Raw genomic sequence first — 12811 nt, forward strand, 5'->3', positions numbered from 1 at the left:
GGGTTGCGCTCCACTCACCCTGCGAACTCGATATACTTGTAGATAGAGCCAGCAATAACCATGGCGACAATGGCGTAGTACCAGGAGCAGATGAACATGAGAGTGAGACACAAGCTCATCCCCAGGAATGACAGAGTCCTGTAGAGATGGATAGAGAGATAGACAGAGACAGTAAGATGGAGGCCCAGAAGAGACACATTTAAAGACGGAAAGTTTATTTAAAATACAAAACTTCAGCTGCTATTTCTCTCAGTAGCTGCTGAACGGACCAGTGGTAGAACTTGAAGCGGGGTCTCCAGTTTGGAGTTCTCAGCAGCGTCTGCAGAGCACAGGCCAAGTTCACAAACATGTAGCACATCAGGAAAAACCTGCAGGACACATAACATACATAAACACAGAAAGTATATTTAAAACACAGCTGTTCTCATGTCCTGTGACATAACAGAGTGATTTTACCCTGAATGCAGTCCAAGGAGTATGTTGTCTCACTGGTATTTATATGTATTACCAAAGCAGAAAAGCAGCCTGCCCTTTTGGGTGATAAGCTAAATCCTGAGCCCATAAAATTTGGCATTTGCATCGTTTAAGGAATAGCAGGGGACTGGCTGCTCTGAAATCTCTTTTAAAAAATTACACTAAATTAGAGAGTTTGTTTCAGTTCTCACATGGAGAGGATGGGAGCCACTGCATCCAGGGAAGCAATGAGGATGCCGCTCTCGCAGATACAAGCTGTCAGCAGGAGGGACCATGTGGGTTCCCCGTTGGCCTTCCCATGGCCAAAGATCTGCAGGGAGAACACAGAAAACATATTACCACCATTGTTTTGGACCACCACTGAGTATGTCTGCTTGGAGTGCTTTTTGCTGTTTGTCCCAGTATGAAAGTATGTAAATAAGACTGACCCGAAGGGCGGGCACGATGTTGTCCTTGGCGATTGCCTGCAGGAGGCGAGGAGCTCCTGTCAGACTTTGCAGCCCCGCCCCGCAGGTGGAGAAGAAGGAGCCAATCACGATCACCCATGGTGACGGCCAAGCCAACGTGCCAATCACCAAGTTCCCGTGGACTCCCTCTCCAAACCTTAAGGAGATGAGAAAAGATTGCTTGCCATTTCAAAACACATAAAACCTGTTTTTTTTATTGTTTAATTAATAGCAAGCATATTATGAAAGGAATAATTAGTTATTTTCAGGGTTGTTTGTCTTGGCTAACCAAGGATGGACTTACTTGTCCCTGAGGACCACACCGTCGATGCAGGCACCAAACAGAAACACACTGGTCATGTCTAAGCAGTTATGGATCAGGAAAGTAAAGGTATTTCATGGGTACATAGGACAGGTATCATGTTTTTAAACTGTTGGATATTTGGTATTTGTTTAGCCGGCATGAATGTTCCTTAGACGAGACCTGTGATTGACAGGACTTGATTGTAACAATTATAAACCTTTCCCTTTGAAGATGCACTTAATATTCTGATAAACCAATCAACTTTACTTACTGAAAAAAAAGATATCGGGGCTAGCTAGCTCACCTGGTAGAGCGCACACCATTTACTAAGGCTGAGTCCTTACCGCAGCAGCTGGGCCCTTTACTGCATGCCACCCCCTCCTGTCTCTCTTCAGCTGTTCCTATCCAATAAAGGCAAAAAGCCAGAAAAAATAATCTTAAAAAATAAAGAAAAAGACATCAATCGATTTTGTTTAGGATAATATCTCAAAGATCAATGACACTGTAACTAATATCCTTCTGCTTTATTAACTTGTGATTGCATAGGCAGCCCAATGATGTGATTAGACTTCCTAATCAAATTTGTTTAGACCCCAAGCTGATTACGTCGAGATACATGGAAGACATTCAAGATGGCTGCTTCAGAGTCAGAGGCCTGTAATCACATCTGTATTGTATGCTGAAGTACATGCGTAGCGGACAAATAATGTTTCAGTTGACAATTAAGGGTATGAAAAATCTTCAATTTGAAACTTTTGTACAAAGGAAAGTCATCATGCTACACAACATAAGAATGTGAGGGGGAATAAAGGTTGTGTCAGCTGTTTCCAAACCACATCACACCACTTTTCTTATGCTCAGTAATCTTTTGTTTTACATGACTATGTGCCATAACAATGCTTGTATCTTTTACATCTATTATTCTTTTACATCTAATTTTACAGCAGAAGGAATTCGATAAAATAGGAAGACGTTAGAGGACTCAGAAGTCTTTGAGCGAAAAGAAAAATAGCTCATACTGAACCTATGGCACCAAACTGATTCAGTAGCCATGCCACCATGATTTCAGAAAAGAAAGTCAACATCATCTTCCATGAATGATACAGGCATACTCACACATACTTTCATCAAAATCCGACTGGTATTGTAGCAGTTATGGCCTTTCACAGTTTAAAACATTGACCTTTAATATGGTGCTCCCTGTAGGCCAATCAGTGTGTTTTTGCTACAGCAGAGCAAAGCCACACAGTGCATCATCCCTTCAAGTCTTGTCAACACTGGACCAGTGTTGTCTGACATATGAGCTTAAAATACAATTTGAGTGGATATCTGGCTGGAATACTTTTAGATGCCTAGTATAAACAATAATCCTGGGGAGTACATCTAATTTATAGTGTCCTCTCTGGGCTGATCAGTAGGTTATACATAATCTTCTGATATAATATCTGACTCAAAAACTGGCATTATTTTGAATGTTTAAATTGTGTGGAAAACAAACATTTTTGTAATTGTGCAGTGACCCTCGTTATCCTGCAGGGGGCACTGGTGAGAGGATACAGACAGTGGAGGTGGTAGTGATGGCTGCAATGGTTCCAATGGGGATTGACTTCTGGGCATCACGCAGGTCTCCGGAGCGATTGGAGCCAGCCATGATCCCTGAGCAGATAGTCGAGAAGCAAACATCAAGGTCAAGGAGATTTACACACATTTAAACACAGGGTGTGTTAGAACCAGCAGAATATCAATCATTTCCTTTACATACATAACAAAGATTCAGAGGTGTCTGATTGCTAACAATACAACTCTTCACCCCCAAATTAATATTAGTATATAAGATTTTCACCTGTCACAGAGGGGAAGTAGATGCCGACCAGCAACGTAAAGAAGCTGGTGATGTCGGCTAACACATAGCGGTTTGCGTTGGTCAGAGGGTCGTCCTGGTCTTCCACTGACTCCATGTTCGTTCTGGCAATCAGATCCCCCTTATCATAGTAGGTCCCAAACAGGTTCTCTGGATGGGTGGGAGGGGTATAGGGGAGAATCGAGTAGAGAGACAATCCGGTGAATGTTCCATGTAGACAAAACCAAATTAAAGAAAGGACATAACCATGCTCTCATTCCAGATTGCCAACCAGTTTACATATTTTTCTATTGCAATTTAATTAAATTCAAGACTTTAGCTATCCAGTTATCAGTCATCTCTACTTTTACATAGTTACTTTGATGCTCTTACATTGTGTTACAACGAAAACAAAGACAAAAAAGAAATTCCAGAAGTTATGCTGTAGGGATTTAGATACTAGGCTTAGTCTTGGGCTAAGTTAGCCTAGGTCTTCGAGCTCCAAAAAGTCCTGGGCTAACTTTGGTTTTATTGTTTTACAATATTGAAGTAGATTGAATGTGGATTTTTTGACACTAATCAACAGAAAAAGAGCCTTTATGGACAAAGTTAAAACAGATCTCTACACAGTGATTCACCTCCTTTAATAGGACACAATTATTACTGGTGCAGCCAATTGGTTTTTGAAGTCTCTGACTAACTGTGACATTAAAGGGTCTTTTTGTTGATTAGTGTAAAAAAAAAAGCCACATTAAATCTACTTTGAGTCAATGTTGTAAAACAATAAAACATGAAAATTTCCAAGGGGGGGTGAATACATTTTATAGGCACTATATTAACCATGGGCTCTGATTTTCAAACGTGGATCCTTGACACAGTGCTTACTTTTAGCCCGGTAATAATTATTAGAGAGAAACTAGGTAAAGTTAGCTCTGGGCTTTCTGTAGCCTAAGGTTTCGGTTAGCCCAAATAGGCTAACAAATGCAAATGCTGTTACAGTCAGGATCTGTTACTTTCTTCTGCTTTGTCTTGGTGAAACTTCATTTTCTACATTACCTGGAAAGACTTTCAACCATCTCCAGAAAAAGAGGTTTATCTTGTTGCATTCAGCAACAAGTCAGTGGCTGGTGCAACAAGTGTATCATATATGTGGAGTGAGAGCAAGAAACCAGATGTGTTTTCCAGTCAAGAAAAAAGTGAGAATTGCACCCCTTCATTTATGTAAAATTGCATAATGGCAACTGTTATGAAATGAGAGAAATTGTAATATAGTAAAACATTTCACGTATAGCTTCTTTGCATGACATATTACATATTTCTATACCTTTTGTTTATAAATGAGACATAAAAATACATTCTAATCTGACAGCCTTCTTTAATAAATTCATTATTCCTTATTTTCTCTCTCCTGTGCCTTTCCCCCATTTGATAACTGATTTTTGTACAACAAAAAATTGCTTTTATAAAAGTAAAAGTTTGCAAAAATGCTCAGAAATGCAATATCACATAGCCATAACTTGTTTTAAGACCACCTATGCACAACAATGCAGTTTAATAAAGCATTTTTCCTTCGAGGAGAGAATGCCAACACCACCAGAAAGACACAGATATTTGTGTACTGTACATGGCTGTGTGCATTTGTGTGCTCACTGTATGTAAATTTATGTACATTGGCAGATTCAAACTGGATGAACCAACCTGCCAGGATTCCACTGGTGACCCCCGGGATGCCCTGGACCTGAGACACATTGTTGGCTACGAAGTACTTGTCGCAGGTAGCGTTGAGGAAAGGTGAATCACAGAAAATGCGCCACAGCTGGGTGGTGACTGTCCCATTAGCTGTCTCTACGGTCTTGGCACACACATCAAAGGCCTTCCACACCAAAGTGCGATTGCCCAAGATACACACACTGGAGAGAAGAAAAGCACAAAATGTCTGTTTGAGCATTGTCGTAGTGGCTGTGTGTGTGTTTGGTGTAAGCTACTTGTTTTGACTTCTTTAGTAAAGATACAATTTATTAAATCACAAAATGCCACATTCTGCCTGCAATTTGATTTGATTCAATTCAGTTTGATTAATCTGGTCACTTATGCTACAACAGCCCTACAAATATAAATAGTAAAAAGTAACTCAACTGATTTAGTAAGCAAAAAATAAACACTAAAGTACTAATTAACTAAACAAATACTTAACAATTGTATTAATTTCCAAATTTTAAAATCAACGCAGATGGCTTTCTAGCATCCAATCAATGTATTGACTTGTTACAAACCCAGCATGTGTTGTGTGCTTGTTTTCCTACATCAGGTGTGTATTGTACGTGCCCAGGTGTGTTTCCCTGCCTGGCTACCAGGGTTATGGTTGTGTTTTGCGTCTAAGCTTATATTCTGTTGGACTGTCTTGGTTGTCACTGCTTACGGGAATATGGGAGGGTCGACGGCGGTCTTGATGACCCCAGCGTAGACGGCCAAGATGGAGAGAATGACGCAGGCCAGAAACACCAGGGCCAGCTTGTTGACGTACTTCACACCGACAAACACCACCGTGGCCATGGAGGTCAACAGGATGGTCCCGTACACACGCATGTTGTTCAGCAGGGCGGCCTCTGCCTCGGCACCCTCCAGGCCCTCCAGGGGAAAGATGGCCGCCTTGGGCGCTATGTAGATCTGAAGTAGAGGTGTTATGTTATTATTTGTTTTTTCCTGTATATGTCCAGGGGAAGCACACACCTGCAGTTCCATACAGTCTCATTGTAGCTCAAGGGGATCTTGGTGGTAGTTGTTTAGGGAGTGCAAATGTTACTCATCCACTTTCCCTCCTCACCTTTCCCCAGCCTGTCTGGAGATTTAAACTGGCAGATTTCAGGTCACAAGCCTGCTCCTCTAGCTCATTGTTTACTGCTGAATTTAATACATTTCACCCTAGGTAAAAAAAAATAGCTGAAATATAATAAAAGAGAGGTGAGAAGGCATGAGGTGAGTGAGGAGGACAACTCTGTGATGTGTGAATACATGTGATGCTCACATTAACAGTCCTCTACTGGAGCTTGAAGTAGCACACATAATTCTGGTCTGCTATTTTAATTCAGCTTAATTAAAGAACTGAAGCATGGTATTAATATTCGAAATTAACTGCCATTATTACACTTTTACTATGGGTCAATCTAAGAATAGTCCCATCATATATAAAATGGTAAACCCCTAATTAGCCTGTCAGTATCTGTCATCAGCTTTAGATGATTCATGTCGAAGCTGTTACATAAGCATGGGAATTTCTTCTTCTTTTTTTCAAATAATCATTTGGTTTCCACCCAAAACAGTTGAATCACTATAAAGAGGAAATAAAATTGAGAAGAACAAGCAGGGAGTCATGGCTCATTCCGGTCATTTGGCTGGAGAAACTGATCTGATGCTAAGAACAGCATATCACTAGGCAAACAAATCTCTCCAAACTGTTCATGCTTCCTAAAATAGCAGCATCAGTTTGTGTTCTTTGCTTGGATGGAAGGATGAAACATATTCAAATCAGCCTTCTCCAGATCCGCTCCTTACAATTCTGCAGGGATTGTTATTTTACAATGGAAACTAAGCCAGCTTTGACCCAGAAGACAGAATTAACCTCCAGGCATGATCAAACTCTGCATATCCATTAGAGGCATCCAGAAGGCGAATAATGGAATAATAAAAAATAAAAATAAAAACACTCTGGTATGTTGATAACAGTGGACCAAAGTGATGAGAGATGTTTCAAGGAATGGTCTTATTGCTCCGCCAGTGTCTTGATTGCTCGCTAATGCAGTATTTGCATAATTACTCAATAGTCCATGAAGCATGGGAGGACTACAGTGGAAGAAGTGTAGAATAAAAGGCGGAGGAGGAGGAGACTAGTGAAGATCGAGATGAAAGATCCCTGCATTTCATCAACTGATCAGAATTAACGTTTAAGGACACACAGCTTGAGAAACAAATAACTTCAAAGCGCAGTGGGGAGGAAAATAAACTGAAGGAGAAAAACTCTATTTTCACAAAGGCATGCGGCACATAGCGGTGCCGTTTCATTTTTGTTGGGGGCACAGGATTTTTTTTTCACGTTTGCCAATTCACCATTAATTTGAATGCACTAAGATGTCAAAGTCTGCAGCAATCAAGCAGCACAGCATTTTGCTGTCAAGGATTACAGTGACATCAAAAACTCCTGGATTATATTCTGCCCAATTGGATTTTGATAAAAACTAATCCTAATTCTAATCCTGGTATCTCTTGTTTTATGCTAAACATGTCAAAAAAGTCATATTTGAATATTTTTATGTAAAAGAAATACATATTTCTCTTCTCGTAGTAGTTAGCAGAGCGATATCATGGGTTAGAGGTGTGTGTTTGAATGTCAATTGGCAAAAACTTTGATCACATTTCCAAAGTGCAGTTGGTTGCAGTCTAATTTATTCATTTCTCCCTCGTTCTACTGATCTAACAACATTGGTGAGGTGAGGTGTGGATGGGGGCCAACAGCTACTTATCTCTCTACAGCTCTGTATTGTGACGCCGTATTTGCTAAGCCATGCCCCCTTCTGAGCGATCCTATCAAATCTGATCAAATCATAACTGAACCTGCCCACATATTCAGTTTCAGTTGGAAATATGTCACATTACAGATGATAAAAACCCTCCAACTTCTGTTTCCTTGTGACTTTAAGCATTAAAAAAAACTGATTTATGTACATACAGCATGTGGAGGGTTTTCTATTTTGTTTTTGGCCAGGTCTAGGCTGGTTCCAGACCTCTGAATAGCTGCCCGTATCTTAGATGTTTTTAGCAATTAAAATAGCTCCGGTGTGATGTGCTCATTGATGGTGGTTTCCCCGATTAGAAAAAAGCTTAGCTCCAAAGGTAACAAAATCCACCTACCAGCACCTCTAAAACTCATTAATTACCATGTAATGTCTTCCAAGCTAGCTGTTTCCCCCCTGTTTTCACTCTTTGTGCTAGGCTATACTGACCGGTTGCTGGCAGTCGCTTCATATCGAACATACAGACATGACAGTGGTATCAATCTTCTCATCTAATTTGGGAAGAAAGTGTATTCCCAAAAATATCAAACTATTTGTTTAAGTTAACTGCTCCAAGAAACTACTACCGCAACTTCCCTGTCGACTTATCATAATAATAATATTAACATCAATGGGACTGATATATCAGTCAGTACTGACTGGTTTGTGCAAAATAACCCCACTCCCAGACAGCAAATGGCTAACATGAACACAATGTCTGATTGAATAATGAAGTGGAAACAATTCAGTCTGATTATTAGAATAGGCCAGGACTCCCTTGAAAAAGACATTTCACTGATACTTAATGAAAGAAAGAAAGATTATTCAAAGTAGACATCTGTGATTGGTTTTTGAATGCCTATGCTGTTGGTTTTGTTTGGCTCCTTGCCTCATATCATTGAACCATTTCCAATCTTGGCACCAGTTTTGGACCTTGGACCAGAGCAACGTGGAACCAAATCTTTTATGTATTACCAACATAATTTAATCAAGAGGTCATATTCAATCATGGCAATTCTGCACTTGCTGCACAAAGACATCTCCTTCCTCTTGAGCGTAGCTTCTGTGACAGTGTTATCACTATGACAAAATTGTCAAAGTATGATGTTGCAGAGTTTACTGCAGGGAAGGAAAAGCTGTGATTTGAGTGGTCATCCTCCACTAACCTGGCAAAGCTATCCCATCATTTTCCCTTTCGCTCATTGTGGTCTGGCAACAGCATGGATGAATGAGCTTGAAATGGATGTCATTTCAAGTAGGCTGTACAAAAGGGACAGTTGACAGTTCTCTCCTTTACTAACATCAACATGAACCCACTCACTGGGCTGTCATTGGTCTTTGCGTCTAATTTCCAGTCTGAGAAAACATGGCAGCTGTTCTGGAAATGTTGTCAAATTTTTTATCAATTATTAAGCAGTCAGTCTTAGAATAAATCTGTGGCGAGAAATTGGCCATGCACCTGCAGAGAAATGCACTATTCTACATCTACAATGCCTATTTTGTATTTATTATCAAGGTTGAGTAATTTGCAGGAGAGTTCCATGATCATCTAAACATTCGCTGACTGGTCCGACATACTGGGCTGAATCAACTCTGGATTGGCTGTTTGATGGTAATCCTTGACCACACACACTCATAGTATATTCCTCTTGATCCCACCTCTCTTCCAAGCAACATCTCAACTGTTTCTGTTTGCCTCTAGCCACAAAATCACTGAGTCATCACACCTGGTAAAAATTGTGAGCCTGATGATGACAGAAAAAGAATGAGAGAGGAGTACAGAGGATTTTTCTCACCAGGAGGAGTTCAATGGCCCCCAGGATGTACATGGCTCCAGCGTAGGTGGTCCCCAAATAGAAACAGATCCCCACTGCTCCCCCAAACTCAGGGCCCAGCGAACGGGATATCATGTAGTAGGAGCCCCCAGCTACAGACAAACACAACAATGATAAAAGAAACACTCTGAAATATGTATGTAGTGTTTGTATGTAGGTACATATGTGATTTAAACACAATGGACATGAATCACTTAATGTGCTTTTCACCATTTTTTAATTAATCGAATTTCAATAAATGACATTTTATCTGCACATTACTTCCCCTTATTTAAGAGACACTAATTGGATTTAAGTTTGATAATTGAGTGCCACCATTTTTGACAAAAAAAAAATCATCAGTAATGTCAGTTAATTTATTTTTGTTTCATATTTTACTCTATGAAATGTAAAAAAAGTATTTAAAAAGTATAAAAGTATAAAAGTAAAGTATTCAAGTTATAACAGAGAAAAGCGAGAACCTCTAAGTTTGTGAAGCTATAACTGGTAATTGTTTGCTATTTTTACTTGAAAATTAAGTTATTAATTGATTGTGACACTCAGAATTGATTACATGTTTATAAATTGACTAATAATGAAATAATAAAGTATTTGTCTAATTGTCTAATACAACTTTGCTTTTGTCATATTGCTTTCCAACAGTTGTAATTTTGGCTATGCTATCATTGTGTTTTACCACAGTGTTTGTATTTAACAGTGTGCACATAAATTAACTGAACATAAATAAATAGACCTTAATCAGCACTTTGCAGCAGCATAAAGGCTGGTACCAGTTATAACAGAGACAGTTATAATTGGCGTACACTTCCACACTTCTCCAAAAGCCTGTAATTTGCTCTGACCCCTGCTGTATACACACCAACTGGTAAGACGCAAGCCATCATTACTATGTAAACTCACATTATGATATATAGCTATACTGCATAATGTGTACATTAATGTGTCTGCATACAGATAAAAACACATACACTCAGTTTTACATTTCATGCATTTGGCTGACGTTTTATTTTGTTTGGATAACATTATGTGACGACAAGTTAAAGTGCACAAGATCCCAGACTAAAGCTTTAAATGTTTCTGGGGATATCAAGCTGCGCTGGGTGTCATGTGCCAAAAGCAATCAGGGAAAAGAGAAATTTAGAAGCGGACAGACTCAAACAGTGATGACTGTGTGGTGCCAGCGTCTGCTCACCCACCTGGCACTACTCCATTGGTAGCGATGGCACTCATCGAGATGGCAGTCAGCATGGTCTACACAGAGAGGGAGGGGAAATGACAGAGGAGCAGAAAAAAGATAATTAAATCATATTTACCAAATTCTGCATATACTGTGGATATGGAGTTAATTGCTGAGTTTCTCATTTTCATTTATTGTGTTCTTTAACTGTTAAGTAAACTCCAGTTTACTGTATGCCAAAGTAAAGAACTGGTTTCCATTGGTAGATGTAACAAGTTCAAAATTCATATATCTAACTAAAAAAACACAGGTTCAAAAAGCCATGTCACAAAGCTACCATGCTCACAATGACAATGCTAACGTGCTAGCAGGTATAATGTTTCCAAGTTAGCATAAAGCCTGGAAATTGCTTGCCTGGCTCTGTACCATCTTAGTTTAGCTTGTTAACATGCTAACATTTTAAAATTAGCACTAAAGACAAAATGCAGCTGAGGCTGATGGGAATGTCAGTAGGTTTACAGGTATTTGGTCATAAACCAGAGTATGGGACAAATTACATTTTTGACTTAGTGGTGGAGCTAGAAGAAAAGATAAAGGATCACCAAAGTGATTACAATGCATCCTGTGGGGGGACATGAAAGTCTGTACAAAAGTTTGTAAGATTGAGAGAAATTTCACTAAGTAAAAACTTGGACCTGCTGCTGGTGAAAGGAAAAGTCAGAAGATCACTTAATTCATCGTCATTAGAATTTTTCCTAATGACTCGTCCTAATGTACCAAAATTCATGGAAATCCATTTAATAGTTGTTGAGATATTTCCGATCTACTGCCGACATTGTCACTAGCACAGCACAAAAGCCTGCACTGTTTTAATTTTATGTCGTCCTCCATTTAGTAAAAGTCATTTCCACTTTTTGGTCAGCTAGCCACTTTTAGAAGTGAACTCCATATTTTAATTTCCTCCCAGTGATCCCCATCATAACAGTGTCAGACCTGTGGAATATAACATCAAAATACCCTGTGATGGAGATTACATGAGGACAACATCAATTTACAGCAATGCTAAATGCTAAAGTGGACTGGTTGTTGATTAGATAAATCATAATGCCATCGGGCCTGTCAACAGCTGTCAGAGCACATTCTGACAGCTAATGACAAGTCTAATGTATTAAGTAGGAGAAAAACACCAGAAGAAATGTAAGGGCATGCTAGAATGGAGATCACTATTTGCCTGCAACACAAACAGCCAGCCCTCACTAGAAGAGAGGTAGAGATGCAGGCAGTGAGTGGAAGAGTGGGCCAGAAAAATAAAAAATGACAAAGTGAGAAATAGAGAGAGAGATAGTGTGTGTGACAGTACAAAGACAGCATTAAGATTTCATCATTCTTTCAAACGCTATTGTTGAATTTCTGAGTGTCTTTTTTACATTGTCTGCACTTGAAAGAGAGCGACGGAGACAGAAAAAGAAGCACGAGGAAGAGATGTGAGAGCAGGCTGGTAAAAATCAGTGCCATCTCCTAAAACAGCTCCTACTTTTACTTTTTCTCTTTATTGTGCCATTACTTGATATTGCATTTGTTGTTTTAGTCATTGTTTCAGTGTTCAAAATCTGACTTTTTATAGTCCACAGTATTTTTATACAGCTGTTATTGATTCAGCTTCAACCCAGTTTATGAAAGCTTTCACATTTGCAAAAATTGTTGATGTATGTGTGGGGTTGATCTTTCCTGGGTACAATTCTTTCTAAATGATATTTTACATTTACAGCAGCAGCAACAGTGGTACAGAAGACAAACTGGATAGTTACATTTTCAACGATGATAGCCAGGTACTTTATGTTAACTACAGAAGGGAAAAGATGTCAGCACAATGGTACTTTTGATACATCCAATGATTTTAGCTTATCACAGATATATTGTTATTGGTGTACAGGTTTTCTAAATAGTTGTATAAACTGCATTTTCATATACTTTTTTTGACTCAACTTATTAACATATTTTTGTTGTATTGTGAATGTTGTTTAAACTTGTTTTTGACAAATGTAATTTCCAGTGAAGTTGACTACATTTAGTTACAACATTTACAACTGTAAAGACATGCCAGTATATATATATATATACATATATATATATATATATATACATACAGATATTTTAAACTCTCAAATATCAATATTAGTATCGTCCT

At 39.0% G+C, this 12811-nt stretch overlaps 1 protein-coding gene across 4 annotated transcripts in view; it reads right to left on the reverse strand.

Annotated features, from left to right (window-relative positions):
* slc12a5a (solute carrier family 12 member 5a) overlaps nt 1-12811 on the reverse strand; it is a 165777-nt gene that overhangs the window by 14149 nt on the left and 138817 nt on the right. For all 4 annotated transcript variants that reach the window (XM_044215112.1, XM_044215104.1, XM_044215123.1 and 1 more), the window contains exons 5-15: nt 10643-10697; nt 9408-9538; nt 5484-5731; nt 4763-4974; nt 3068-3235; nt 2782-2880; nt 1225-1282; nt 903-1077; nt 666-784; nt 270-368; nt 19-138 (exon numbers count right to left, since the gene is read on the reverse strand). In XM_044215112.1, the coding sequence (XP_044071047.1) occupies nt 19-138; nt 270-368; nt 666-784; nt 903-1077; nt 1225-1282; nt 2782-2880; nt 3068-3235; nt 4763-4974; nt 5484-5731; nt 9408-9538; nt 10643-10697 (1484 nt within the window). The remainder of the gene's footprint in view (nt 1-18; nt 139-269; nt 369-665; nt 785-902; nt 1078-1224; nt 1283-2781; nt 2881-3067; nt 3236-4762; nt 4975-5483; nt 5732-9407; nt 9539-10642; nt 10698-12811) is intronic.

Source organism: Siniperca chuatsi, linkage group LG2 (genome assembly GCF_020085105.1).
Source record: "Siniperca chuatsi isolate FFG_IHB_CAS linkage group LG2, ASM2008510v1, whole genome shotgun sequence".
NCBI lineage: Eukaryota > Metazoa > Chordata > Actinopteri > Centrarchiformes > Sinipercidae > Siniperca > Siniperca chuatsi.